This window comes from Lonchura striata, chromosome 9 (assembly GCF_046129695.1).
Source record: "Lonchura striata isolate bLonStr1 chromosome 9, bLonStr1.mat, whole genome shotgun sequence".
In the NCBI taxonomy this organism is placed as follows: domain Eukaryota; kingdom Metazoa; phylum Chordata; class Aves; order Passeriformes; family Estrildidae; genus Lonchura; species Lonchura striata.
Genome location: NC_134611.1, coordinates 13,171,934 through 13,199,096, shown reverse-complemented (window position 1 = coordinate 13,199,096; position 27,163 = coordinate 13,171,934). Strand labels below are relative to the sequence as shown.

The following is a 27,163-nucleotide window of genomic DNA, read 5'->3' as shown; positions in this document are numbered from 1 at the left end:
AAAAGTTGTTGTTTTGGTTCTTTTCTTTTTTTTTTTTTTTTTGGTGGGGTATGTTTCTTTGTTTTTTTTTCAACAGTCTCCTTTATACTTTGGAGATTGCATGTTGCAGACAGGGGGTACTTGGCTGGCATTAACAAAGCTTTGCATGTTTTTCTTCCTCCAGGAGATGATAACCGAGTCCACTCCACTGCGTTGCAGGAAACTCAGCAATCCTGACATCTTTTCATCTGCTGGGAAAACCAAGCTCCACCGGCAGCTAAGTCAAGATGACTGCAAGCTACGAAGAGGTAGCTTGGCAAGTTCTTTGTCAGGTATGCCATTTTGTAGAGTATGACACTTGGTTAGTATTAAAGATGCAGCATTGTTGGCATAACAGTCATAATAAAAGATACCGGTAAGCCACTGGTAAGGTGACCTTTGTTGGCAGGGCATACAAACTTTTATGTAAGAGAAAGATGCAAAAAGAAACATCAGTAGAAACTAGAGTGAAATTTAGTATATTGCCCAGAGTGAAAAGTTAGAAGCTAAGATTTAATATGCAGAGCTAAAAACTGGAGTTGTCAAACTTTAGGTGACACATTGGTGTATTCTTACCCCTTCTAACATCAGCACTGACTGTAAGCTTGCTCACTTTGGCCTTTTGTTTCTTACTGGAAAACTGACTTTTTATATCATGTTTGAATTACTGTTTAGGTTTTTTTTGCTTCAAAAGCACTGTAGTCAATTGTGATTCAAAGTAAAAATCTTGCTTACTAACTTGATCTTTTTTAGTTTGTGTAAAATTTGTTTTTTTCTTGTGAGCATGATATTCAGCCTTGTAATTGAATTTAGTTTGTCAGCTGTAGAATCATTGGAGCAAGCATAGACAAGTAACTACCCAAAAATGGACCAAGTTCAGTAGTTTTCTTTTTTTTTCAGAGACTTTGTTAGTGGGCTAGGGTATGGTTTCACAACTGTTTAAAACTGATATCAGAGTCTGTGGTGCTGGAATAGAGCACAGAGAGCTGCATGATCAGTCTAGAATGAAAGAGCTGATATGCCTGAATGCCACTGTTATTCTGTAGGGTTAAGTTGCAGCCCATTTCCTCCCTAATTAGGCTGCTTGCCTATTTGCATGTTATTGCAAGAACTGGAAGAGTTGAAAATTCTCAGTGAGAGGGAAAGAGGAAGCAGGTGAAACCACCTTTTTTGATTTATATGATTGTGAAAATACATCCAGTCCTAGTCCCTCTTCTTTTATCAGAGGAAGATAAATATTTTCATTTCTGAGGTGTTAGGTGTAATAGAAATAAATAAGTAAAGTATGTATATTTTATTTTGGCTTGGCCTTTCCTTAGTGTTTTGTTTGTAGTAAGTGGATAGTTTTTGAAAAATGGAAGCATGCATAATGTTTTGTACATGTGTAAGTTTGTTTTCCAAAGAAGGTTAATCACTAGAGGAGAACAGAACTTTATGAACCACACAGCTGTTGACTGACTTCAATGGCCTAAGTCAGTACTGTAGCTTTTTTTTTTTTTTCCTTTAGTAGAAGAAAGCAAAGTAAATAGGAGGAAGCAGGAACACTGGAAGGTCTGTTCTCTTTTCAAAACAATTTTTCTGTTTGGAGATTGTAATATCAGAGCAAGAAATTCTGTATTCTCCAGAACCTGTTGATTCATCTTAATTACTTTCCTATCTTCTATACCTGACTTGGGAAGGAGTAAAGAGCCCCAGAAAGATCAGTCTGACCCAACTGGATAGAGAAAATGTACAGCTTTAGATGTATATTTTCAGTGTGGGTGTTTGGAATGTGTGTAGAACTTGAGGCATGACAGGGAAAGGCTTTCCATGCTCAAAATGATTCCTGCTAATTTTTGCCACAGAATCAAATAATTTTGGTGAGTGCAGATGACTGCATGCCAACTGATTGGCTGAGAGTTGGCTCTTGAAGGAATTCTGCCCTCCTGGATTCAGGTTTTATGGAACTGAAAGGAAATATTGATAACTATATCTTACAGGGACTTAAATAAAGTTATTGTTGTCCTCAAGCATGGGTATTTTACACTGTTAGATAATTATATTATTTGGCTTGCTATTCCAGCATATCTTTGTTAGTGTTGTATTAGAGATAAATACAGCAACGTACATTTCTAGTTTTAGGTCTCTGCAGATGAGTTGTTGTATTTATACATTATCTTGAAAATGATCAAGCCATGAAAATCATGTCCACAGCTGTAAGCAGCTTGAGTGGGACCAGGAAGAGGGTACTAATATGTTGTCTCTGTTTACTTGACAAAGCTGAGCCTGCTCATCTCTCATACACTTTGACTCATTCTATTGGTGTATACTTGGCCCATTGCCTCTAACTATCACAGAAAATTATTGTTAACATGTTAAAAAAAGAAAAAAACCCACACCACTTCCACTCCACACTTTCCCCCCAGCATCACAGCTGGTCATATTATATGACAGTCTTTCAAATATTGCAGCCACTGTTGTGGAATGAATGTAATAATTCACGTCTAGTTCTAAGGTACAGTTGAATTTGTAAACACCTTTCTGCCTCTGAGAGAACAAGTCTATTTCTGTGGCATATTTGTGATTAAAGGTGTAGCCTTCCTGCTACTTACTGCACTAAATGTCTCAGTCTTCTGTGATTCCTGAGCATGGAGTAATCCACTGAATGCAAGAGTCTTTACTATGCTTGGAAGGGGGTGTGTTACTTAGTCCCATAGTCCTAATTTTAAGGAAAAGATGTATTATCCACTACAATTTTGCAATGGGGAAATTGAGGTACAGGGCTTGACTGACCAAACTTACAGGGTAAATCATCTGGAAGCTAATAATTGAACCCAGGTTCACAGACTTCTTCACTTATGTGTTTTTAACCACAGAAATATCTTCTCTTTTTTCTTTGTGGATGACATTGTACATAAAAGGAAGCTGTCAAGCTCTGTGGAGTCAAAATATGACCTACTTTGACTTTGGTTCTTTCTCATTGCGGAAATTTACTGCTTGATATTTTTCAAAAACAAGTGTTGCACTGACTAGAAAATATGTATTGAGCAAAAAATATCCATCCATCTTGTTCAAATCAAGACAATATTTAAACATACACTATATTATATTATATTACAGCTGTGTGAAATGCAGTCATCAGCGTTCCAGTGGTAGGAGAAAGTGGGGATGTCCAGATGACCAAGCTATTTAGAGGAGACAATATTTTACAGTTAGGAATGCATTTACAAAATAATTTTTAAAATTATACTAAAGAAATCTTGCCTTCTTTTAGGGCAGGAAATATTGTTTCCTTTTTAAGGTGAGTGGAATATGGAAATTTATAAAGTGATAAGCAGTCTGTTTTTACAAGGTATTTGGATTTCACCATTATCTCATAATGTAAAGTAGATTTTTTTGGAAACTGTTAGTTATCAAACATAATGAATTTACTGGTAAGGTGCTCTTACAAGTTTTAACCTACCAAAATCTTGAAATAGCTCTTTTTATTAAATGCTTTTTCTGCACATGCAGTATTTGTTCTCAGTTTTGTACTTTGAACTTGCAGACTTGTTTAGAAACAAGCTGATTTTATTTTGATTTTATTTTTAAAGGAAAACAGCTACTTCCCTTATCAAATAGTGTCCACAGTGGAGTGGGCCAGACGCTGTGGCAGCCTCCTGGAGATACCTCCAACCTGGTCCGCATGAGAAATCAGTCTCTGGGACAGTCTGCTCCTTCACTTACTGCTGGTTTGGTGAGTGGCTCTGGGAATGCTCCTGGTGCTTTTGTGCTATAAAAAAGTGATGTGATCCTGTGCTTTAGTTTTTACCTTGTTTCCCCTGTTCCTGCTCAGTGAAAGCAGCATTTTGTTCCTGTGGGACTTTTTAGGCTACAAGGTGAACTAGGAAGAGAGTATGTTCATCTTGTTTTAGACAGAAATCAGGAAAAGATGTGTGTTGAAGAATAATTTCTTTTTGGGGACATTCCTTCTCAACGCTACTTCAGTTGCCTGATGCCTGAAAGAAATATCATTAAAGTCTAGGAGATGTAAGCATGGGAACCCAACTATTTTAAACAATTTTAATTGGGAAGCAGCTTTCTGAATATCTGCCTCTGCCTGTTTTGCTAGGGAATAGCTAGGGGGATAAATCTGAAAGGGATAACTCTTATGTCCAAGGAATTGGAGACCTGGAATTGACATATGCTCTTCTTCATGGTTTCTATCAAAAAGTTTTGGTAAAAAACCTTTGGTAAAATATTTTTGAGGAATGTTGCATCTGCTAAATTAACTTTTTCTAAGAAAAGAGTGTTCTGTATGGAGACACACACGCAGGTGGCTACAGTAAAATCTGAACTGCACATGAAAAGGAACACATGTTTTGTTTGTAAATTTTGCTTGTTATCTATAAAAATCTAAAATCAGTGACATGTGAGAAGAAGAAAACTCCAAGGGTAGGAAAAGGCAGTTATTTATGAACAGGCATATATGCAACATAAATTTTTGGTAAGTAGTAGATTAAAGCCAAAGTTGAAATGTTTTCTTTTGCTGAACTGAACATCTACAGAGTTATTTGTATAACAAGTTTTACCCAAATGAGGAGTTTTGGTGTGTGCTGCTTATAGTGCTGCAAGTAACTGGGTAAATTTATGTTACACTGTAAGACTGTTTAGAAGCAATGACCCCTTAAGAAAAGGGTGTACCTTGGATAAAGCCCTGAGAATTTTTTGGGGATTCCTACACAGTTTGGCACCACCAGCTTATGAAGGGAAACTTAAATCTTTAAGGTTCAAAAGGACATATCATTGTGTTACAACTAATTTTGATTTCACAATGAAGTAATTGTAGTCTTAACAATTTCAGACATGTTACTATATTGAAATTCTTCTGATTTGATTTAATTGTGTTGTGTCTAATTTGGTGCCTGTTCAGTGTTTGCCTTAAATTTATGCTCTCACCAGTGATTCTAAATTCAGTGGTAACAGAAAGGGAAAATGCTCACATGAACTTGGCTAGAAGTATTTATCTGAGGGGGATTAGAAAAAGTAATACATCAAAACACAGGCCTGTTCTCTAGAGGCAGATAAATGCCTTGAAGCTTTATATCTTAGGTTAATGAAAATAACTGTGCTTTAAAACAAAGCACTAATTCTCAGATACTTAATTTGGAGTATTAGGTTGCTGCTTAACAGCTGTGTGCAGCTCAGCGAGCTGCAGATGTTTGCATGTTACAATTCTGCATATTATTCATATTATACTCTGTGTTTTCAGTTTGTCATGGCAGTGTTTGTGGTGTCTATCAAATGTTCTGATATGAAACACGATGCCAAGGAGTTATTTTAAAATAATTAAAAATTCTCTGTTTCCTAAGTAAGGCAGAGAAATTAATTTCTAAATTTAATTTTTGTTCCTCTGTGGTGGTGTTTAGGTGTTCAACAATATGGTCACTTTGCTATCTCTGTATATTCTATGATGGGCTGTGTGTTTCGTTACAGTTGCAGTTAATTAAGCCTAGACATTACAAATTTTTATGTGAAGTGGGTTTCAAAAGCAGTGACTAAAGAACATCACAAGATGAACACCTAATTAAATGCACTGAGTCCTGAGATTTTGAAGCCACTTACATGTTTGCAGCTGTTTTAATATGCTTGTGGTATTGAAATACATTTCACAAATTAGAATAGCAAAAGATCTCTTGCCGGTATAATTAATCTCCTTTGAAGAATAGCTCTATTAAGAGATGAGTAAGTTCAGTAATACAGAGTGTCATTTTAATATGCCAGCCTTGACTGCTAGAGCATTTAATTCTTCTATTATTTGTTATAATAGAGCAGTTGGATAGCTAGAGAGAAGTGGAATGTGATTTAGGAAAGCCAGGAGAGCTATGTGCATGGTTTCTTCTGCTCCCTCTTTCTGGCTCTGCAGGTATCAGTAGATTTTCCTTTCCTAAATTGCTTTGTGTCCTTCAGTAATGTGGTGGGTTTTTTTTTTTTTTTTTTCTTTCTAACCACTTCTAATCCTACAAATTCTTTTCTGTGCTTAAATTGCATTATTTTCCTCTTTAAAAATATTTGTTAACTATAGGAAATCTACAGAAATTAGTTTTCAGCTACTGGAACAAGCCTGATAGCTAGGCTACTTATCAGCAATGACTTCAGAACTGGGAATACATCAAATTCTAACTTGCTCAACTATATGAACACAATTTATGGTTGGGCAAGATCTTTTGGCTGGTACATGTGTGATAATCTGGATTAATGTGCCTGCACAGCAGTTGTCACTAGGTCCTTGACTTGAGAAGGAAGCCAGGGCAGAGTGAATGCTGAGTGCTGTCGTTGTGGAATGCAAGGTGTTGATCTGAGCTGTGTGTCTTCTAAATATATGTGAGGATTTTAGAGGATGACCTTCAGCTCATCATCTACCTTAAGACGAGTGGCTCTGATCCTATGAGATTGAATTCTGCTGGGGAGTATCCTATTTAAGACTTAAATCCCTAAGATAGCTGAGGAAGTAATCAGAGGAAAACACATAAAGCATCACCGAGGGCATCTCAGTGGTATTTCTTGCTGTCAAGAGCCAAATACACAAAAAAAATTTGGTGCAGGGAATATGTGTAGAGTACACATTTAAGAAACAGAAGAGTAATTTTATGGAAAATTTCTTATGACTTAGTTTTGGGGGTTTAGCTGAGATCTTACCTGTCATAAAGAGAGTTAGACTTTGAACTGTGTTTTTTTGAGAGGTCACAGAATCCTAGAATATGCTGAGTTGGAAGGGACCCACAAGGATCACTGAGTCCAACTCCTGGCCTCTGTGCAGGACACCCCTAGAGTCACCCCATGTGCCTGAGAGTGTTGTCCGAACACTTACTGAATTCAGACAGCCTTGGTGCTGCAACAGTTTCCCTGCAGAGCCTGTTCCAGTGTTTCACCCTCTGGGTGAAAAACTTCCTGATATGCAACCTAAGCCTCTCCTGACTCAGCTTCATCCTGTTTCCTTGAGTCCTATCACTGGTGACGCAAAAGATAAGTTCTGTGTGTGCATTCTCTTATGAAAAAAGGCATAAAGAGCATCAGGGTTTCTAAATTTTAGAAAGGAAGAAACCTTGTGAAGAGATGGCTGTGATTGTTGTAGAGGTAGATTGGGAATCTCTCTTGCCTTTCTTGTCTTTCTTGCTACTGTTAATTTTGACAAAACACAATGTGAATGAAACTGATTGCCAGGAGCAGTGCCATAAGGTGCTAATATTCCACAGCTGAGCATTTATTGGTGGGTGAGGCGTGACTTTCCACTCATTTTTATTAAGGACAGGATGCTTAACTAATGCTGAATATGCTTCTTTATTTGTGGAGAGAGATTCTCTGTGTGTGTGTGTCCCATGTCCTGGCATCTCAAGCACCAATCTCCAGGGTTTTGTGAAAGAACCATCTGATAATGTGCAAACCATTAATTAGGACTACGTCTCTTATGTATTGCTCATCATCTAATGCCTGGAAAAGTTTGAGATGTTCCAGGAATAAGAAGACATGCATATTCCTTCTGCCAACTGTGGTGATAGGAAAATGTTTGAAGAAGCCTGTCAGTGGAAACTTAGATATGTTTGTGAAAGAGATTTTGAAATCCTTTTTTTAAATACTTATAAACTCTAATTTACTGGGGTGCTTCCAGTACTGAACTAAAACTTGTGGTACTCCTTTAACTGAAAAACTGGACATAATTTTTGAAAATGAAGTTGAGGGTTTCAGCCAGGTGGTTGCAGTTCTATTTAGTGTAAACTTTCTTCCTTATATTCTGGGATATATTATGGGATGTGTCAGAGCCATTTCTTCATCCTCAGAGATGAGGGCTGCTGACTAAGCAGTTGGTGCTCTGTTAATCCCCTGATGCCAGACTTGTAAGATTTCCTTGTAGGGTCAGTCTCATCTTCACAGGACAATTTCAAATGACTTAGGGTTTTACATTTACTTTCAAACAGAGTGAAAATTGAAACAAAGGGAAATAATTGCATATTAATTGTGATTGTACACAGTGCCAGAGAGTTAATCTTTCCCTCATCTTGTTCTAGAAGAAATGGTTAAAAACCCAAGCCTCTTAGATTTTGAATAATGACCTGGAGGGTAGAAAAGCTTAAAAGCAAAGATTTGAAACAACTCTCAACTGAAGAACTTCCTCTGTGGAGCAGCACTCAGTGTGATTTATTGCAAACGTTCAGTGGGGATTAGGCAATGCTGAGTGGAATGGGGAGAATGGGTCATCCCTGTGGGGCTCGGTGTGTGCTGGGAGCCTGCTAAAGACAGAACTTACACTGTGGCATGGTGCCTTTGGTCTCCAACTTGGGGTGTGCTTTTTAGATGGAGGAGATAATATTGGCTTTTTATTTTATAAATTTTTGCTCCTTTTCTTTTTTATTTTAGATTTTCATATTACGTATATTAGGAATAGAGTCAATTGTACCTAATATATAAAGTTCTCCTAATAGCATATTTCCCCTGTGCAGGATGCTGTATATTAAAAGGAAAATTAAAATTTGTACTGTTCCTGCCTATGAGGAAGAGTGGCTAATTGGCTACAGATTTGAGTTAGTGAGTGAGATTATTACAAGGTAATAATTATTACAAGGTAATAATCTCCCTTTGAATTCCCTTTGAATTCCGGTGGAAGTGGAATTCAAAGGCTGTGCTTTCTTCAAGCCTGTGCGGGGGTCTGTGGAGCTGGGTTGCCATCTGCTGGTGTGCCAGGCGCTGGGGACAGGAATCATGAACTCCACCATCCAAATGAGTTTTTGTCAAACGGTCTTAGAACCCCTATAATCGTTAGTGATTTTACAGCAGGGGTACGTTCTTTCTGGGATCGTGTCCCACTGCAATCACTTGTTAATAAATAGCCTTTTTCTTTTAGCTGGAGTATGAATTCACTTCGTAATGCCGTGCTGTGGTTTACAGCATCCTTTTTCTGGTAACGGAGAGATGATGGTTGGGACATTTACGAAGGAAAAAAAAAAAAAGATTAAAAAATTAAAAATATTATTTGTAGCCGATTTCCATGAATAAAGTTTTTTGGGTGGCAGCTGCGTGAGTTGCGCTTCGGCCGGCGGCCTGGAGGTGGCGCTGCAGGCCCGGGCGCCTCACGGGCAGCGCTTTGCCGGGAATGCCGCCCTGGCTCCGGGCCGGGCTGGGGCGGGGATGTTTCCCGCAGAAAAGAACACCTTCATTCTGTGCTGCTTGTCAGGTCAGAGCGGGAATTAATAATTCCAGAGGTCTGGTGAAGTGCGGTGGAACTGGGAGTTCCAGCTTCAAACTCCCTCCTAGTTATAAAGGGAAATTCCATCTCCACACCTCCTGCTTAGTCCCCAGCGCTTTCATGCATTTGCTGTTTATTATTTAGGATCTCTAAATAATTCTTCATGCAGGCACCTGGGTGGTGGCTGTTAAGCTCGCAGGGGTGAGGTCTTGGAAGGAATAGGGTTGGCAGTGGCTGGTGGACACCAGGTACAACATCTGCTCTCCCAGGTGCAGCATCTTCTCTCCCAGGTGCAACATCTTCTCTCCCAGGTACAGCATCTTCTCTCCCAGGTGCAACATCTGCTCTCCCAGGTGCAGCATCTGCTCTCCAGGTGCAACATCTTCTCTCCCAGGTGCAGCATCTTCTCTCCCAGGTGCAGCATTTTCTCTCCCAGGTGCAACATCTGCTCTCCCAGGTGCAACATCTGCTCTCCCAGGTGCAGCATCTGCTCTCCAGGTGCAACATCTTCTCTCCCAGGTGCAGCATCTGCTCTCCAGGTGCAACATCTGCTCTCCCAGGTGCAGCATCTGCTCTCCAGGTGCAACATCTTCTCTCCCAGGTGCAGCATCTTCTCTCCCAGGTGCAGCATTTTCTCTCCCAGGTACAGCATCTGCTCTCCCAGGTGCAGCATCTGCTCTCCCACCACACCTCTCTGCTCTCTATGTGTGCTGGCAGTGAAGAGAGTGCATACAGCTTGGAATTCCACTTCCTCACAAAAGAATTAGATAGAATCTCTCTTAATTGAAAAATGCAGCACTAGTTCAGGGACAAATCATTAATGCCAGTTGTGCATAGTGTTGCATCCTGTGGATTGCCTGGATACTTATTACAATAGCAGGTATTTGAATCTGACTGGAAAACTTCATTTACATTTGTGTCTTCTAAAACACACCTGCTCTTTTCCCGAAATGTTTTGTCAGAGATAATGTTACTTTTAGTTTGCATTTTAGGTGGTAACATGTTGACTATTTAAATGTTGCTCTATACAGATAGAAATAGTTTTGCTTAAGAATAATCCTGAAAGTCGTAGGTGATGAAGGCCATAAATTATTTCAGGGATTAGAGAACATTCAATACTTGACCGTACAAGTAGGATTTCATATTTTTATGTTGGTAGAAATGGAAAAGACAGCAGGAACTATGGCTGCATGAATGAAGGGATTTTATTACTGTATGAAGGCATGGAAATTGTGTTTTAAATTGGCAGCTGTAATAACCTGAGTTAGGAAGTAAGTGGATTTCCAAAATAAGACCACATGTGAAGTCTAAGTTTATGCATACTAATTAGATATTTGCATGGACATATGCTGCAGAGTCTGTTGGTGAACCTTTGGGTACATGATCAATTTTGGAATTTGGACAGGGCCTGAGAAAGGAGTATGAAGTGCTCCATTCTTTATCACAACTTTTAAGGTGTCTCTGGTAGGAAACCAAAAACCAGAAATGGATGTGTGTTTTCATGATAGATTCAGGACACTTGCTTCACACTGGTTTCCAAAACTGATAGTCCTTGTTGGTTTTTCACTAGGAAAGTTTATTCTGAATAATTAATGTAAAGAACAGAAAAATTTTGTGATAAAGTCTGTACTAAAGTTATATTTACTATGTAGTGCATATTACTGAAGCACAGTCAGCACCTTGCCCTGAAGAAACTTCAGCATATTACTTAAAACACAGTCAGCATGTTTTTGCTCACTTCAGTTAAGTGAATTCCATTTTGGAGTGGACTCATTGGCTTAAAGGAGGTTTTCATATTTGAAAGAAAATGTGAACACCCTTCTGTGTAACCTGAGGCTTGTCATTGTAGGAAATATGAATTCATAAAACTTGCCTTGTGATAATTGTTAGGCACTAGACTGTCAGTTTGAATGATTGCAGTTCTCATTATCTTCAGATGCTGCATGTTATTTTTTTTGTCTGTGAATATGTTGAATTGATTTTTGGCACATGCAGTCACTTCTCTTCCTGACAGCAGCACTATTGTAGGTGTAAAGTGAGAAACTGCTGGAGTGTGCATGGAAAATTAGCTTTTTTGCTTGGGGAGCTATGGGGAACTTAAAATACAGTTATTCAGACTGTCTTGAACACACTCTTTTGAGGAGTGAGGCTTTTGTTCCTTGAGTGTTGTTCTGTGGTTCTCAATGACTTCTCTATAAACACATACTCATGTAGACAATAAAAGTTCTGGGTTTTAATTTAAAGTAGTTGAAAATTTGCTGGTTTATTTTTGGCAGGTATTTCCATAGAAAGGCACTGTGAGATGTCTGCATTTAGTATTTTAATATGGCTGCCTTCTGTGTCTGGTAATATTTCTTGAAATAGTTTCTTAGGATGTGATAATAGAGGATTGGTCTTAAACCATGAAATAGTTTGTTTAGTTAAATTTCAAGCTGCTTTCTTTCAGAAATGCAAACTTTTTTGAGCCTTAGGACATTTATAAGAATCCCCTGTAGCATTCTGACTAAGCAAAAGCTTTGGACATGCTCTGTAATTAGTAGCATAATCCTCCATGTTTGGCTGCCACTTTTTGTTTGGTCTGTTTTCCTGCACTGTGTCACTTCAGTTTATCCAAGCCATGCAATGTGTCTTTCCAGCAATCCTTTTTCAGCCCTAGAGTCACAGTGATTGTTTATTTTACCACTTTCAGGACAGTGGGAATACAGAGGTTTGTGTGTACCACCTCTGAAGAGCTGCAGCTCAGAATATTTCCTATTTAATCTAAAATCCTTATTGCCTCGAGATTACCAAGGTGGGAGAGGTGAAATCTCTTGGCAGAGATAAGGGTAGCCTTGTAAGTGAAACACAAGCGTGGGACTTATGCAACAATCCTGATATCTGAACTTTGATAAGCTCAGGTACAGAGAGGTTCAGTCCCTTGGTCACCTGAAGAGCTGAAAGTAAAGCACGTCTCGCAGACTTTCTGTAAACCTCATTTTATTAATGTTTAGCAGATGTTTGCAGCTCAAATGGACGGTGCTGTGGAATAATTTATTGCTGCATTCACTGTATATATTGTGCCAGTATAATTTTCTTATTTCTGATTGTGTTCATATATAGATTTTCAAGTCAGTTGTTTAAGAGCCAAGGCATGCCATGATCTCTTGCCCGCCCTTGCTGGGTTATTATTGCTAACCTGAGCATTTCCACATTAATTGTGAGTTTCAGACTCTTCCCTAGTGGGAACTGCAGAGTCCTTGTGCTGTAAGAACATGAGGTATGAAGTCTGAATAACCAATATATTACCAAGCTTGATTTAGAGTCAATATCTCTAGTTCTTCCCTTTGTGAACAGAAACTAGGACAAAATAATGGACATGAAGTTGTTTATTACAGGAATAGATGAGAAGAATTCCTGTATTGTGGAATTTTGAATGGATGAGAATTATTTTCACTGAAAGCAATGGTGGCCAGCTAAGTACAAATATTGTAAAATTTGCTGAGAGGGTGCCTTACTGACTGAGGGGCTTCTGCTTTTGTTGTTTATTGCAGTGACCAAGTTTCCATTAAAAAAAAACAAGATTCTGTGCTCATCATGAATATAAAACACTGTCAAGTTGAGACTGTAGTGTGAGTATGCAAAAATATGTCAGTGTGAACTCTCAGCTATTTGGCAAAGAGGAATGTTTATAGAAGAGGATTGAAAGATGTGCAGGGCTTCAGATCTGTCATAAAAGGATATGAAATGTAATTAACCTAAAATAACCTTTAAAATATTTTTTGAGCCTGATAAATTAAATGAGCTGTTGAGATAACTTAATGAGAGATTTTAATTTTATACCTTAAATAATATCCTATTAAAATGATCAAGATTTTGCTTTGTGATGGAATCCACTGAGATTTATATTTTCACAATGACCTCATGATTCAGTAACACTGTTAATATGTTTGGTGCATATTTGAGGGGTAAGGTCTAGGTTAATGGTGGCATTTGTTCTTTAAGTGCTTGAAGCCACAAAGCTCTAATTGAAGACTGGAATGTTCAAACCTCATTATTTTAATGTGGCCATACAGTATAGTGACACTTAAAGTAGTTATATGATGAACTCCTATGGCAGAGTTCATAATTTGTCCACGAAAACAAATTATTATGTGAAACTTCAAATTAAAATTCTTTGCCTTGGAGTTTAAATAAAACATGAAACTTCAGATCTAACATGGTTTCTGTATTTGTCTTTGCTCAAATTAGCAACAAGCATTTGCATACCTTTACCGCAGAGTATTCTGCTGTGAATTGTTTACACAAAGTTACAGTGCATGCACTGACTCTCACACAAAGATGTTTTTGTTTCAGGTAGTTAAGCCTGCAGAGGTACTTCTGGCAAATCTGCATCTCAAATTTTCTAAATATTGAAGTAATTGAAATAATTTAATGGATGAGCTGTTGTCAAGGAAAATACATGCAGTACTTATCACAGTGTCAGGAACCCAGGGCTTGGAGACAAAGGTCAGAGTGTTCATTCCTGGTTGCATTTCATCAGTGCTGCTGAGCTGGGTTAGAGCAGTTTGCACACTGGGCTGCCTCCACTCTGAGCTAGATCCTTTTAAGACCTCTTCTAGCTCTTCAATGTTCCTTAGATCTTCTTTCCTTCCTGTTTTCTCCCAGAAATGTTTATTTTTTTCCATGGCTCTCCCTACCCCCAGAAAAAACCTCCTCACAGTAAAATTCAGTTGTTATTTCTTGATGATAGCCAGAAAATTCTGGCTAATTGTGAATTTGGGCTGCTTTATGCACACATATACTTCTGCTGTGACCTCCTTAGTCCCTCTCCACTGTCACTTCTTTGGGCTGTGGGCTCCTGGTCTGGGAAGTGTGAACACTGTAGAGTTGTATTGCCACTTTACAGCTGCTCTAAATTTGCACTGCCCTTTTCTACTATACAGTTACTAGTTCTGGTACTACCTTTATTTCTTTAGTATCTCCTTGCTAAATGAACAGTGTTCTGAGTCATGGGCTTTTGATCCTCAAGCTCTTTGAATCTGTTCAAATGACAATATGCAATGAAAAGTCAAGTTTGTGGGTGTTATTAAATCTATCAGTAACTATTTGGGTTTAGGTAAGGTTCTGATGTTTTGCCTTAAAATTAATTTATCAAATATTTTCTTTTGAAATAAATTAAAATGTAGAGTGTTACGAATTTCAAATGCATAAATTTCTTATCAAAGTTAATTCTTGAATCTTATTAGAATGAAATAGGGTAATGAAAGGGAAGTTTGGCAAGAGAAGTGATTAGGTATTTGAAAGGAAAGAGGAAGAACATGTAATATGGCAAACATGCAGAACTCTCTGAATCGAGAGGAAAAGAGCTATGTCAGCATTGCCAGATTATATTGATCAGGTATCAGCATCAATCCTGATTAAAGAGGCAGCTGTTTAAAGTGGTACTTTAGACAGTGACATAGTTTGTTTTCTATATGATTACTGGCCTGCTGACATGTTTACTTTTTCAATATAATTTACATATTGTGTTTAAAAATGTTGCTGACTGAGAAATAGTTGAATTATACAAGGCAGAGTAAAAAGAAAATCAGACCTTCTTACAGCTTATACGAACATGTATGAATATCAGGTAATACCTACAAACAAACCAGTTGATTTATGTACCGACTTAATTCTAGGAAAGCACTTTAATAAATGGAATGGCTTGCTTATCTTCTTATTTTTTTATAAAAAAGGTGATTTAGAAATTGGTTTGTATATATACATATATATACACACACACACATACATATCTGTATATGAGATTTGAAAAGAAAATGACTGCAAATGTTTGTATAAATGAGAGTTGTTGAAACCCTTGGGAGACCCTGTTCTGTGTGGTTTATTGTCAGACAAATCTGTGGTATCAACTTCCCCAGAAAAGTGTCAAGAATGGATTAAAAACCATTTAAGGGTGCTTGTCCATTAAACTTGGGTCTACAATGAAGTGATAGATGTCCCTTACAGTTCTAATTGCTGAATTTCTCTATTTTTCCATAATCAAACTATGAACTGCTCTTCCCCCGGCTTACTGTAAATTGCAATAATTCCAGGGGAAAGGTATGATGGTGCTTAGCTTCTTCAGTGGAGTACATTAATGATGCATGCCCTTCCATCTGCTGTTGGCTTTCTTTTTGTCCTATTATCAACAAGAATTTTATCATCAAGCTTTGCCTCCATTGAGTGCAACCTCCATCTGAGAATAGTCATGGACAACTGTTCGTAATGGTCAGCTCCATTTTTCCTTGCACACCAGGAAACTTCCCCACTAGTTTGGATGTCAGAAGTGGCTAATCACTATTTCACATTCTGGAGCAAGCCATGAAAGGTTTTTTGAACTCCATTTTGTGTTATGTAAAAAGGATAAAGTTGATTTAACTCCATTTCACCTAAGCTACATTATTGAGCTTATGCTTTGTGTTATAAGTTTCTGTTCTGTGTAGAATCCCCAGTTCAGAGTTGTGGAAAGCATATAATAATGTTCACTGCCAATAAGTGTAATTACTACACTACTGTATGTTTTACAGATAATTAATCCCATAAAATACTCAAATTCTGTCATGACTGTGCTGAGGACTGCCTGTTTCATTTACATGCAGTTCTGTGTCCAATATCCTGTCCTCAAACTGCATGGGAAAGGTTATGGAGGCTGGGATTGTGGCTGGGTGGTGCTGCATGTTTAAAGACCCTACTCGCTGTTCCCTTTTGAAACAGGCAAAGCACAAGCCTGAAAGCTTGGGTCTAATTAAGATGTATTAATTGTGGGGCCTGTATTACCCACTGCATGGCAGGGGTAATACCCACTGCTGACTGCAGTGTACTGAGGAGGATTGGACACCCTGGAACAAAATGTTAATGGGAGAATTCACTTCATCTGTGTAGACTGGGCACATGTTATGCTGGGACATGATGAGAGCAGACTTTACATGTTCAGTGATGGTTTCCTAAGGCAGATCAAGCTCCAGCAAGGATCCCATGGGAGGAGGAGCTGTTTGTGTCCTTAGCACTGCTCAGTTCTGGTTCAAAAGGTAAGTCAAAAAAACCACCCTAAAAGCTGAAATAGAAATAGAGGTATGCAAAGCTAAAACCAGTAAAAAGAACAACCTTCTTTGAGTTTCAAAAAGCTGAACTGATTTAGAAAGAGAAGCGTGAAGAACAAGAAACATCAGTGAAGAGACCTGCATCTTTATGGTCTTCACAGAACTGAATTAAGGATCATTCCTTCAAGGCAGAGGAATGCAGTGTTCCCCTATCCTACCTATGAATAAGAATTAAGAATGGTTAAAAGGAAAGCATGATGGTAAGGAACAGGCCAAAGCAGGTTGTTAATTCAGTGAGTAAAAGGAGATAATGACACAGCTTTAAAATGATTCAAAGATGAAATGTGTGAACTACTATTTGTGCTGTATAGCAAACTGCTTAAAATAGTCTGAGGACTGGAAAATGGCAAATTGAGTACCAGTATTTGAAAAAATGGATCCATGAGAGGTTAATGGAGTTAGAATTACACATGTTCCCTTCATGCTTTAGGTGCCCAAATTCTAATTCCTATGAGTGTAATTTACCATTTGGTTGCATTAACACAGTACGTGCACAGAGCAAGTCATTGAGATCACCCTGACAGTGTTGACCTCACTGTTCATACTCTGTTAGAATACATTTGTCATCAGTGGCTTTATTTTTAGGTCACCCATTCAAATAATAGAATCATAGAATGGTTTGTGTTGGAAGGAACCTTAAAGAACATTTTGTTCCAACCCCCTGCCATGGTCAGGGACACCTTCCACTAGACCAGGTTGCTCAAGGCTTCATCCAGCCTTGGCTTGAACACTTCCAGAGATGTGGCATCCACAGCTTCTCAGAGCAACCTGTGCCAGCACCTCCCCACCCTCATAGTGAATAATTTCCTCCTCATATCTAATGCTATATGCATGGCTGTTCTTTTGACATAGAAAGGTCATATTCCCTAACAATTCTTCTGACAGCTACTTGTAAAATTTCAATTGATTGGCAGGTTCTTAACCCAGAAAGTTTTGCTGTTTCATAGAGATGCATTTCCTTTAGAAATGCAGTTTTCAGTCAAGCTGTAAGCTCTGAACAATTCAGAGACTGATGTTTGCATGTTTACTTGATCAGCAGAGACAGTAATTTAAACAGCCCAACCTTTACCTCTCCCATCTGAAAGCACCTAAAACTCTTCTCAGAAGCCACAGTGATTTATTTGCAACCTTTTTTTTTTTTTTCTGATGAAAATCTCAATAACTAATGCTATGATGCTTCTACTTGTTCTTTGGAAAAGCTGATACAGGACTGAAATAATTATTTTGCCTTGGACATTGTCCTAGCTGCTCTGAAACCTCCTCGATAATCTGCTTACTTGTTTGGCTGGGTAGGAATGGACTTTGGCTTTTCCTCTGCTTCCTGTTGCAAAAGCAGCTTTGAAGGCAGTTCTGAGAAGGAAAGGGAGCTGCTAGCGTGGGAAATTCAGGAGCACAGGACAGAGCAAATCAACTACAATCAACTGATAATACTGATGTCTGATAACTCTGAGGTATATTTAGATTGCTGCTGCTGTTTTCATGTTTGTCTTTTGTTGTCCATTGCAGCTCACACTTGCATTTAGTTGCTTTCTACTTCAGTGACTTTGGAAGGAAACCTAAGGAGACAGGGTTTCTTCAGCTTCATTAACTATTCTGGAAAAAGCTTCTCCTTGCATTGAATTCCACCTTGGCTGTAGAGATTTGTGTTCTGCTATGAAATCATTCTGTCAATATAGGCTTGTTTACTTTACAACTTCAGCAGTTTTGGAAGGCTCCTTTCAATATTGAAACATCCATCTTTTGCACTAACAACAGCATGGAACTGTGAATCGCAACTGATGATTGTCAGTGCTTCTTTCTTCTAGGAAGACCTAATGGTTTGGTAGAATTGAATTCTCTATTTTCTAATGTAGTTTCCTGTGTTAATTGGTTTCTTGCTGGATTTTGTTAGCCTCACTGTGATACCAGCCTTCTGAGAAGCTTATTTTGTGGATGCATTTAGAAAAGGCTCTCCTTCTTTCATGGAAAGAATTTTCTCTAGGGATGCTGCCAAGTCTCAGAAGACCAAGAAATTATATGATTCTGTATTTAAGTGTAATCAAACTGGCATTCATGATCATTTTGTCTCTTTAGAGCAGGAATAGCTCTGTAGATGAATATATATTTTTGGCATTGGCTTTAACCAAAATTGAAAGTAATGGTATAAATGATCCTGACTGCCAAAAACACTGAGCAGTAGTAGGGAGTCAAAGTTTATCCAATTGTCCCTTCTTTCTGGTAACTTCCAAGCCACTGGCCAATTTCATCCAGGCTTGAAAAGAATAAGAAATGTCAAAAATAACTGTAATTGCAATACTATAAGAATTGGAAGCAAGTAGGAGACACCCCCTCACATTCTCTCAGTGACAGTCAGTTTGTTGTTTATTCTGGTTTGGCAGCACTGGTTGACACTCAAATATGACAGTGCTGGATTAACTGGGGGAGGTGCTGTCTCCAGTTGGGTGGAAGTAAACTAGGAGTGTCAGAGTTACCTCTGTCAGGGCTATGGGAGGGAGGGAGCAAGAGACAAAAAGCCAAACTCAAGTCTGTAAGAAAATTGGGCATCTTTAGCCCTTGTTGCTCAAGGAGCAGCTTGTTTATATTGCAGTAATGAAAGAATCTGGCATCCTTCTTTTTCCAAAAACATCGATATTCGCGACCTAACTCTGGGCAAGGTTGGAAGGGCAGCTTTTGAAATGCTTCCCTGTTGTCAGTTTGGCATGTTGCTTTTGCTGTGGGAGGAGTGGTGGGATGCTACTCCAGCAAACTGAAGATCGTTCCATGGGGTTGCCTTTGCAGTGTCCTGTGGTGGTCCCAAGCTGGGACTGCACTGCAGGGTCAGCACAAGGAAGTGATGGATGTCTTCCCTTGACTGTAAATCTGCCCTTCCAGAAAGGAGGGAAGGGAACCCTCACGTTTTGGTTGTGCATATTGGAGCTGAGCATACTTGTGGCATCATCTGCAGTTTATTTCTTTGCTTTTCACTACTAACAACATTACAAAAATTAGTATTCTACAAGCTTGAAAGACAGACTATTATCTAATTGGCTTTTGGTTAGGAGGATACTGATTTCTAGGTCAATGTAAAACAAATGAGCATTTAAATTGAAGAGGAGCAGCTGTTCCAAAGCCCCTTTCCACAGTGCATGGTTTTGTTAAGGATAATTATGTCTAATTTTAAATTATGATAGCTTTGAGTATTGAGCTTTGCCTTGTTACATCTACTATCTCATTCTCCTTCATCAGTAAGAATGTTCTATCATGGAGCTGGGTTTCTGATTGGATTTATTTTTCTGGGTCTTTTGAATTTTGAAGAGAAATATAGCTTTAAGGATGGGGTTTTCAACACTTTCATGCCAATGTTACCACACTTACATTTTATTTTTCAAGGTCTCAAAACTGATACAGCGTGTCTGATTCCTGTGGAAAGATACTGCTGGGAAAATACATACTTATGTAAATGTGTAAGATTTTTGTTCGTATTTTTAGCTTGAATATGGAAACGTCAGACTCTGGTGCTGAAAAATCCAAGAAAGCTCTTGTCAGCCTTGGAAGGAAACATATGCTAAAGATGTCCTGTGGATTATGTACTGCTTGTTTCAATTAACACATTGATATTCTCTGTCAGTTCTAGAGACAAAAAGCCCAGGTGACAATTCAAATTATGCATGAAAATAACATTTCAGTTTTTACTGGTGAGCTCAGATTTGGTTTTTTTTTAACAAAGAACAAAAGATTTCAACTGTTTTGGTCAATGTTTCATTAGTAACTCAGTAGTATGTCTGAATGCTCTAAAGAACATATATTGTAAAGATACTGCTGCTGCAGTGGAGTATATTTGTTTTTTTGAAACATTTGCTTCTGGACATGTTGTTGTGTCACACATAAGAATTTTGGGTTTGAATTTAATTTGTAGTAAAGTGTAACCGTATCAAGAAATGCAAAACATATATATTTGACCATTAATTTGAAATCCAAGCATTTTTTACCTGCTACTTTTATGGAAGGAGACATGTTTTCATATGCCTTTTAAAATAATTATTGTCACACTTTTCCTCTGAGAAATATCCTTTGAGTCTTTTAAGTCTACAGTTTTACTGTCTTTTGTTTCTTCTCTCCTAACTGAATGTAAATGGTTCTATTAAAAACACCAAAAAAAGTTCAAGAGATTGCCAAATTACTATTATGTCTCTACACTTTTTAAAATGAAAAATAGCTTTCAAATGAAAAAAAAAATAACAAGAAGAATTCATAAAAATGATAGGTCTGATGCAGATCCTGGAGAAAAGGGAGATTTGAAAAAAAAAATTACCATTGTACCGTAAATCTTTGAAATCCTGAATTAATTATTTTTACCTTTCTTTCAATTTTTTTGTTCAAGTTTAGTGGATAAATGTCAGAAAAAAAGGATATCTATAAAAAAGCTTTTAACTTGTCCAGCACTTTAAGGAGATGACAAAATTGTGAGAAATCAATAGCAAAGTTTTGTCTGAGACCAGAAACGGAAGAATAAAAACCTGTCAGAATCCATCAGTGAAAAACTGCTGTGAGATGTCTCCCTAGATATCGATGTAAGCTTTGTCAGGTATCAACAAGGAGAGTAGGAGAGAATAAAGCCCTCTAATTCCAAATGTTTTGGCTTATCTTCAAGTATTTATTTCAAAGGCAGTGTTTGAATGTATATCATGTTGGTCTTAAGCCAGCAAAATGGTACAACCTTTGGGGTCTTGTTTAAGCACTTTAATGTCAGCTGGAAACCAAGGTAGAGTTCACGGTATATTGAAATGAATTGTATGTGGATTAAGTTGGAAAAATATATTCAGTTCTGTAGACTCTGTTCTGAGCTGAATAATTGAAGAAAAAAGCAGGTTTTGAGTTTTATGGCATTTTCCTAATGACAGTGTGAATCATTATCTGTAACTATTTTACCAGTGTAATAGAAGAGGTTCCTTGTCTCATGAGACATCAAGTGTTTGTTTTGAAGAATTGAGTGTCCAAAATGACAAATACCCTACATACAGCTTGGTTTGGTCTCATACCTCTGCAATTTGTTGTCCTTGAAACTCTTTAATTGAAATGTGCCATCATTCTACAAAAGTTGTCTATCTTGTACTTCAAAGTTAAATGTGGTTTTACTGATGAAGTAAGAATTGGAAGCAGAAGTTTGGGAGGAATTTACAGAAAAGGGAAGTCTGTATATGCAAACCACTGCTGCTGTGGTGAGGCTGCAGGAAGGACAGTGCTGGTCAGGAGTGTGGATACAGGAGGAAATCTTTTGTGTGCAGTAAAATTTTGGGAGCACTTATCAGCGTGTGTTTGCATGAGATATGAGGTGCATCTGTAGTTTGTAGCTTTATAGAGCCAGTTTCTAGGGCAGAACAGCTTCTAGGTGAACTGGATTCATAATGTCATTCCTGTGGGATTCTTGAAACTACAGGCTTTGTTTCCATAAACATTTCAGTAAATGTCAATAGCTTCATTTGGGAAACACACAAGTTGGTATTGAGTCCTTGATCTTTGGGTTTGTTGCCATTCTGATTGGAGTTATTAATTACAGAAGTTTATATCCTAACATCTGAAGCATGAGAGTTGTCTTGTAATAAAGTAAGAGGAACTTGATTTTGGTAAATCAAGTAATGGTAAACGTTTAGTAAACAGAAATAATATTTTCTTCAGGTTTAAGTTTGCAGCCTATATTGAAAAAGGTTTTTCTGCCTATCAAAAACATGTTTCTTTTAAAAATGGCATGGTATTTGAAAGGTAGCATGAGAGAGGCTGGTTTCCATTCCGTTCTAATGGCAGTTCAGTTCCAGAATATGAATTTGCATAGTGAATCCAACATTTTCTATAAATATTAAATTTAATTGGAAATTCTTTTCCAAAGATGTTGGCTTGAGCCAAGGTTCTGCCTGGAAGCTGGTGTCTCTTCTGCATGTCCCTTCTCTGTTACAGGATGGAAGCAGTTGTTCTGTAGATGAATGAACTCTGCTCCAGCCTTGTTGGCAGCAAATTTACATTTGTATGGAAGATGAGTGGGAGTGCCGCCTTTCATAAGGCATTGGATGTGGGGGATGGGGCAGTCTGGCCCAGGAATAGTAACCTAACAAACTGGGAACAGAAAATGTGCTGTGAAAGCCTGAGTATTCTGTAAACCTGGAGGATTTTAGACATTATTTCAGTGTTTCTTTTTCTGGGACCAAGCCTCATAAGCGGTTGCTCGGGATGAGTTCCTGCTGTAGTTCATTGCTAATGCACAGCTTTGCTCCAAAGGTCTTACTTTATCAAACTGAATCTTGTAAATAGGCAAGACATCCAGAAGAAATTCAGACAAGCTGTCAGGCGAGTTTCCTTAGGTTGGCTGCCAAGTTGTGGTTTTTTCTTTTTTTTTTTTTTTTTTAAACAAGTTACCTCATCAACCTTCCTGGTTTCAGTAGCCTGTCAGTGTATCTTGAAGAGACACATTTTTAAATCTCCAGATAAACACAGTTGATCAAAATAAATAAAAAAGCCCCAAGCACTTAAGTTTCAGTTTGACAGCGAAACATTTGGCTCATTTTTTTTTGCACAGATAGATGCTACCAAAGACTTAAAAAAAGATGTCACAAAAGTTGTCAGCTTATAAAATTTTGGAAAATGATCTTTTTTTCCCCACCAGACAATATGTTATGTAAGGAAATGTTATAGCTTTAAAGTTTCCCACAGCTTGATGTCTTGTTGCTTTTAGTTTTGGTTAAATAGAGTAAAAACTATAATGAATTAGGAATTATGAAATTCATAATTTACGTTATGAAAAACGTAAATTTTGAATCTCAGTACTTTAGATCCAGGGCATTGGTTCAAAAAAATTCCTTGGTAATACAATATGTAATTAAAAACATTGCATCTTGCTGCAGAAAATTGAAAATCTGTTGGCCTTTTTAGCCTGATTTTTGGATGGGAGCGCTCTTTTTGTGGCAAAATGTGAATTGGTGTTCATCACAAGATCATCCTTTTGTGTAGTGCTGACATCCTTCACATCCAGTCTCCAGTGATGGGGCCCTGGTTGTGTGAGAGACTTTCTGGTGTTTTTGTAGTAATTATGAAATATCAAAAGTTCCTAAGTAGTCAATATAAAGTGGACTTAGACCTCTGGAGTTATGAATTTAAGGAGTGCAGCTATTGGATTCACTTAAGCTGTTCTAGACAGCACACACATTTTTGATGCACAAGGTAATGATTTGATTGCCAAGATTACCTTTATTGGTTTTGCTTAATGGTAGGTTTCAGTTCTGATGCAACGGTATAAACCACAAAAGATGTCAGGATGCAATGCCAAGAACCTGAAATGACTAGGAAGTCATAGCAAAATTATTTGCCCTATTTTAGTTAATTTTTAGGTTTTTCAAGGATGTTGAGTAATACTTGAAATTCACTGCAAATACCAATTAAAATTTAAGATAGGTAGTTTATATTCAGCATAGAAAGTACAATATGCAAGCTGAGCACAGCTCAGAGATGAACCACGTGATTCTACACAGATATGTCTTTGTGCATATGTAAATGCACTCTCTGATATAGTAGATACAGACTCCTTTCTTATTTATCCCCCTTTGCAGTTGCTTTGGTGAGCAGAAAATGTGAGTAATAGGATAATAGCTTATTCAGGAATTCCCAGTTATGTTTCAGTAAAATGTATTGTACAGAGGAATTGCACAACTTCTAAGTGACTTCCTGTGGTCATTGCTTTTCTGACTGTGAAATTGGTCTGTCCTTGGTCATCTTCCACTGGTGCTATTTGAAAACCTGTGGGCTGCAGAAGAGCTGAAAGAATTGTTGTTTTGATGATGCTGAAGTTAATAGATGGAAAACTCCTGTCATTTTCACCTTGGAAATGTTCTAACCTCTCAGATTATTTTCTTCTACAAGACAGAGAAGTGATAAATTTTGGTAGCAGGCAGTGGAATGGGGTCTGAATCAGCACGAATGAGAAGAGATTTCTTCTTATCAAAGGACAGAAAATGCTGACCAGAATCCAAGCATAGACCCTTCCTAGAGACCTCTGAGAGGTAGGGTTGGTTTCTGTCTAGTGTGTAAAAAGTAAAATTCCAGGACCTCTTAATATTCTTTGATATTTTATGATACATGTGGCCTTTCCTGTGATAATTAAAGGAGATGAAGTTCTTCAAGTCTTTTAACCCTGATGTTTTTCTACCCTGGAAACATTTATTTCGGATCTTTCATTTTATCAATATTCATTTCAAAATACAGGCCACAGACATGATTTTCCATGGTGATGTCATCAATGGTATATATCGAGAGAATACCACTAATTTATGATGCATAAGTTCTCTTGGTCTGTTCAGAGCTTCCTTGAACTGTCATAGCTACACACTATTTTTAGAATTACTTTTCAGCTTACAAATTCACTGTTACACCTTGTTCCTTTTTGGAGTTTGGATGCCTTTTAGGATGCAAGACACTGTTGTCTTCAGCAAGCACTACCTTTGGACTTTCTACCTAAATAAAGCTAAGAATGGCAACACTGGCTGAGCCCAGTGCCTTATCTCTGACAGCAGGTGTCTAAGGCAGAGTCTCTTCCCAGAACACTTGCAACTGTTTGTGACTCTGGGTCAACTTCAGTGTGTTTCCCTCTTTTAAGAGTTCTTGGCAGATTCTTCAATGCATTTGTCCAAACACTTGTGCCCATAATGGTGATTCTTTTCCCCTCCAGCCTTTTACAGCAAGAAATAACCCAATGTGACTGTTGTGTAAAACAGTAGCTCCTTTTGCTTCTTTGGAAATTGCTCTTATCCTCGTTTAATTCACCCCAGTATTGGCAAGCTGATAAACTGCCCTTCCCTATTTACCAGGCTAATCCTTGCAGGAGGATACTGGAAGTTCATGGCTCTTTCCATTTCTTGATGTCTTCAAATCAAGATTCAATGAAGAACTTTCTCAGCGCTTTTTCAGAGTGCTGCACCTAAACAGGAATTAATTGGTTGGATTATGTCCAGGAGATCCCAATGCTACACTACCCTTTCTCTTTCCTTGTTGCTGCAGAGCAAAGCAAATTTTCTTCAGATTTATAAATTTGCTGGAGGGAAGAAGAACTGAGTTATGAGCTTACTAAAGTTGCTGGTGAACCAACTTCGAATTCCCTCTTTTAATCCCCTTTCCTATTATTTTTAGTGAAGTTGAATGTTAAGATAGGTATTCTACACCTCCCCCCCCCCCCCCCCCCCCCCCCCAATAAACAGGTTTTTTGTTAGACTCTTTCTTGGCACTGCCTGCATCTGGAAACTGTTTGGGAACTATTTTCTAGAATTAACTGTTTATGTAATTCATAAAATTACATTTTGTGTCCTTTGGTTTCTTTAATATCTTTCAGTAATACATCCTTTAGTGTAACATCTTACAGAAATACTTTCTCATCTCTAATTAGAGACTTGCCTGCAGACCTTTTAGGATGTTAAAATCACTGTCTAAGGGTGGTGTAATCTTTTGGTGAAATGACAGGTAAATTTAAGTTTCTAAAGGTAGTATTTAGGAAAAAAAATTCCATGTCAGAGAGTTGCTTTTGAATTTCATTTGTGCTTTGCTTGTTTCAGTTTGTGTCTAAGTATTTTCTCCAATCCTCTTTCATCAGTGATTTTCTGTGGTAGATTGTACTGAAGGAAAAAAAAGCAGAGTGGATGAGTCTTAACATTAAATAGAAGGGAAGGGACAGGGAAGCTGGAGAAAAAGCCATGCCTGTTTTTTTCCCCAGCAGCCCCAGTTGGCTTCTCTACCCCAGAAACTGGGTAAGTGTGGCAGGCAGCCAGTTTGAAAGCATCCTCCCTAAGAAAGCTTGAAATTTGGAAGAGAACAGATGATTCTCATGGTATTTGAAGACTCATGCCAGGTTCAATCAATTACAAGTCACTTGTGAAGACATATTGAGAATTGGCAATGTCTGAATATTATGGTAAATAATCCAGGAAGGATCGTGTGCCAATAAGAACGCTTCCAGTTATGTTATGGAAATAAGTTATGGTTATGTACTACTGTTATCTGGCTGAAACATTTTCATTTAGTGGTTGATTTAGGAGGAGAATACAATGGGAATGGTATTGCATGATTATTAAGATGCCTTGATTCCTCTCACAGAATGTGCTGTTTAATGCTGGTGGCCTTAGAAGAGGTAAGATCAATGATCTTGGTTAGTGCATGGTCTAATATAAATATTTCTAAAATGTATTGTAGACTCAAATAAATTTCAAAGTGCATGTAATGTATGTAAGCATGCATACCAAAATGGTTTGTTTCTATGAGATTTTCTTAGGTAAAAATGGAATGTGTATGGTACTAATGTCTGATAACTGAACATTTTGTATTTTTTTCTGAGGAAACTTATTTGATGTCAGAATACAAGAAATTATATTGAAATCCATCATGAACATTATCACAGTAAAGTCCTGTGATCATTTTACGCTCCTGTGTGCTTTTAAACAGAGCATGATCAGTATTTTTATGTCGCTCTCCGCCCCGCTGACACATCCCTAAGTTCTCCCGCAGAGTTTCGTGGCTGGCTCGCTGTTCCCCAGCCACATTTGCAAAAGAAGATGCTGTTCCTTTAAAATGAAGTGGCTCATGGAGTTGTTTTCACTAGCGCAGGTTTTTATATGGTACAGTAGGCTCCATGCAAATGAGCTCTGCCCTCTCCGGAGGCACAAAGGCGCTGCAGCCTCGCTCGGCATTCGCGTGTGTAAATCGGCAGATGGATGGATGGAGGGAGGGAGGCACGGCAGCCGCAGGATTTATTTATTAGCTGCTCTCAATAAAAGACCACACTCGCTCCGCAGAGGATCAGAAAACAACCTGCTGACCGGGA

At 38.1% G+C, this 27,163-nt stretch overlaps 1 protein-coding gene across 4 annotated transcripts in view; it reads left to right on the top strand.

Annotated features, from left to right (window-relative positions):
- The window catches only part of MAST2 (microtubule associated serine/threonine kinase 2), a 187,181-nt gene that overhangs the window by 20,549 nt on the left and 139,469 nt on the right, over positions 1-27,163 (top strand). For 3 of the 4 annotated variants that reach the window (XM_021528648.2, XM_021528673.2, XM_021528643.2), the window contains exons 2-3: positions 164-311; positions 3,591-3,733. In XM_021528648.2, coding sequence (XP_021384323.2) covers positions 164-311; positions 3,591-3,733 — 291 coding nt within the window. Of the gene's footprint in view, positions 1-145; positions 312-3,590; positions 3,734-27,163 lie in introns of those variants that run through there. The other variant, XM_077785364.1, reaches the window with a different exon arrangement.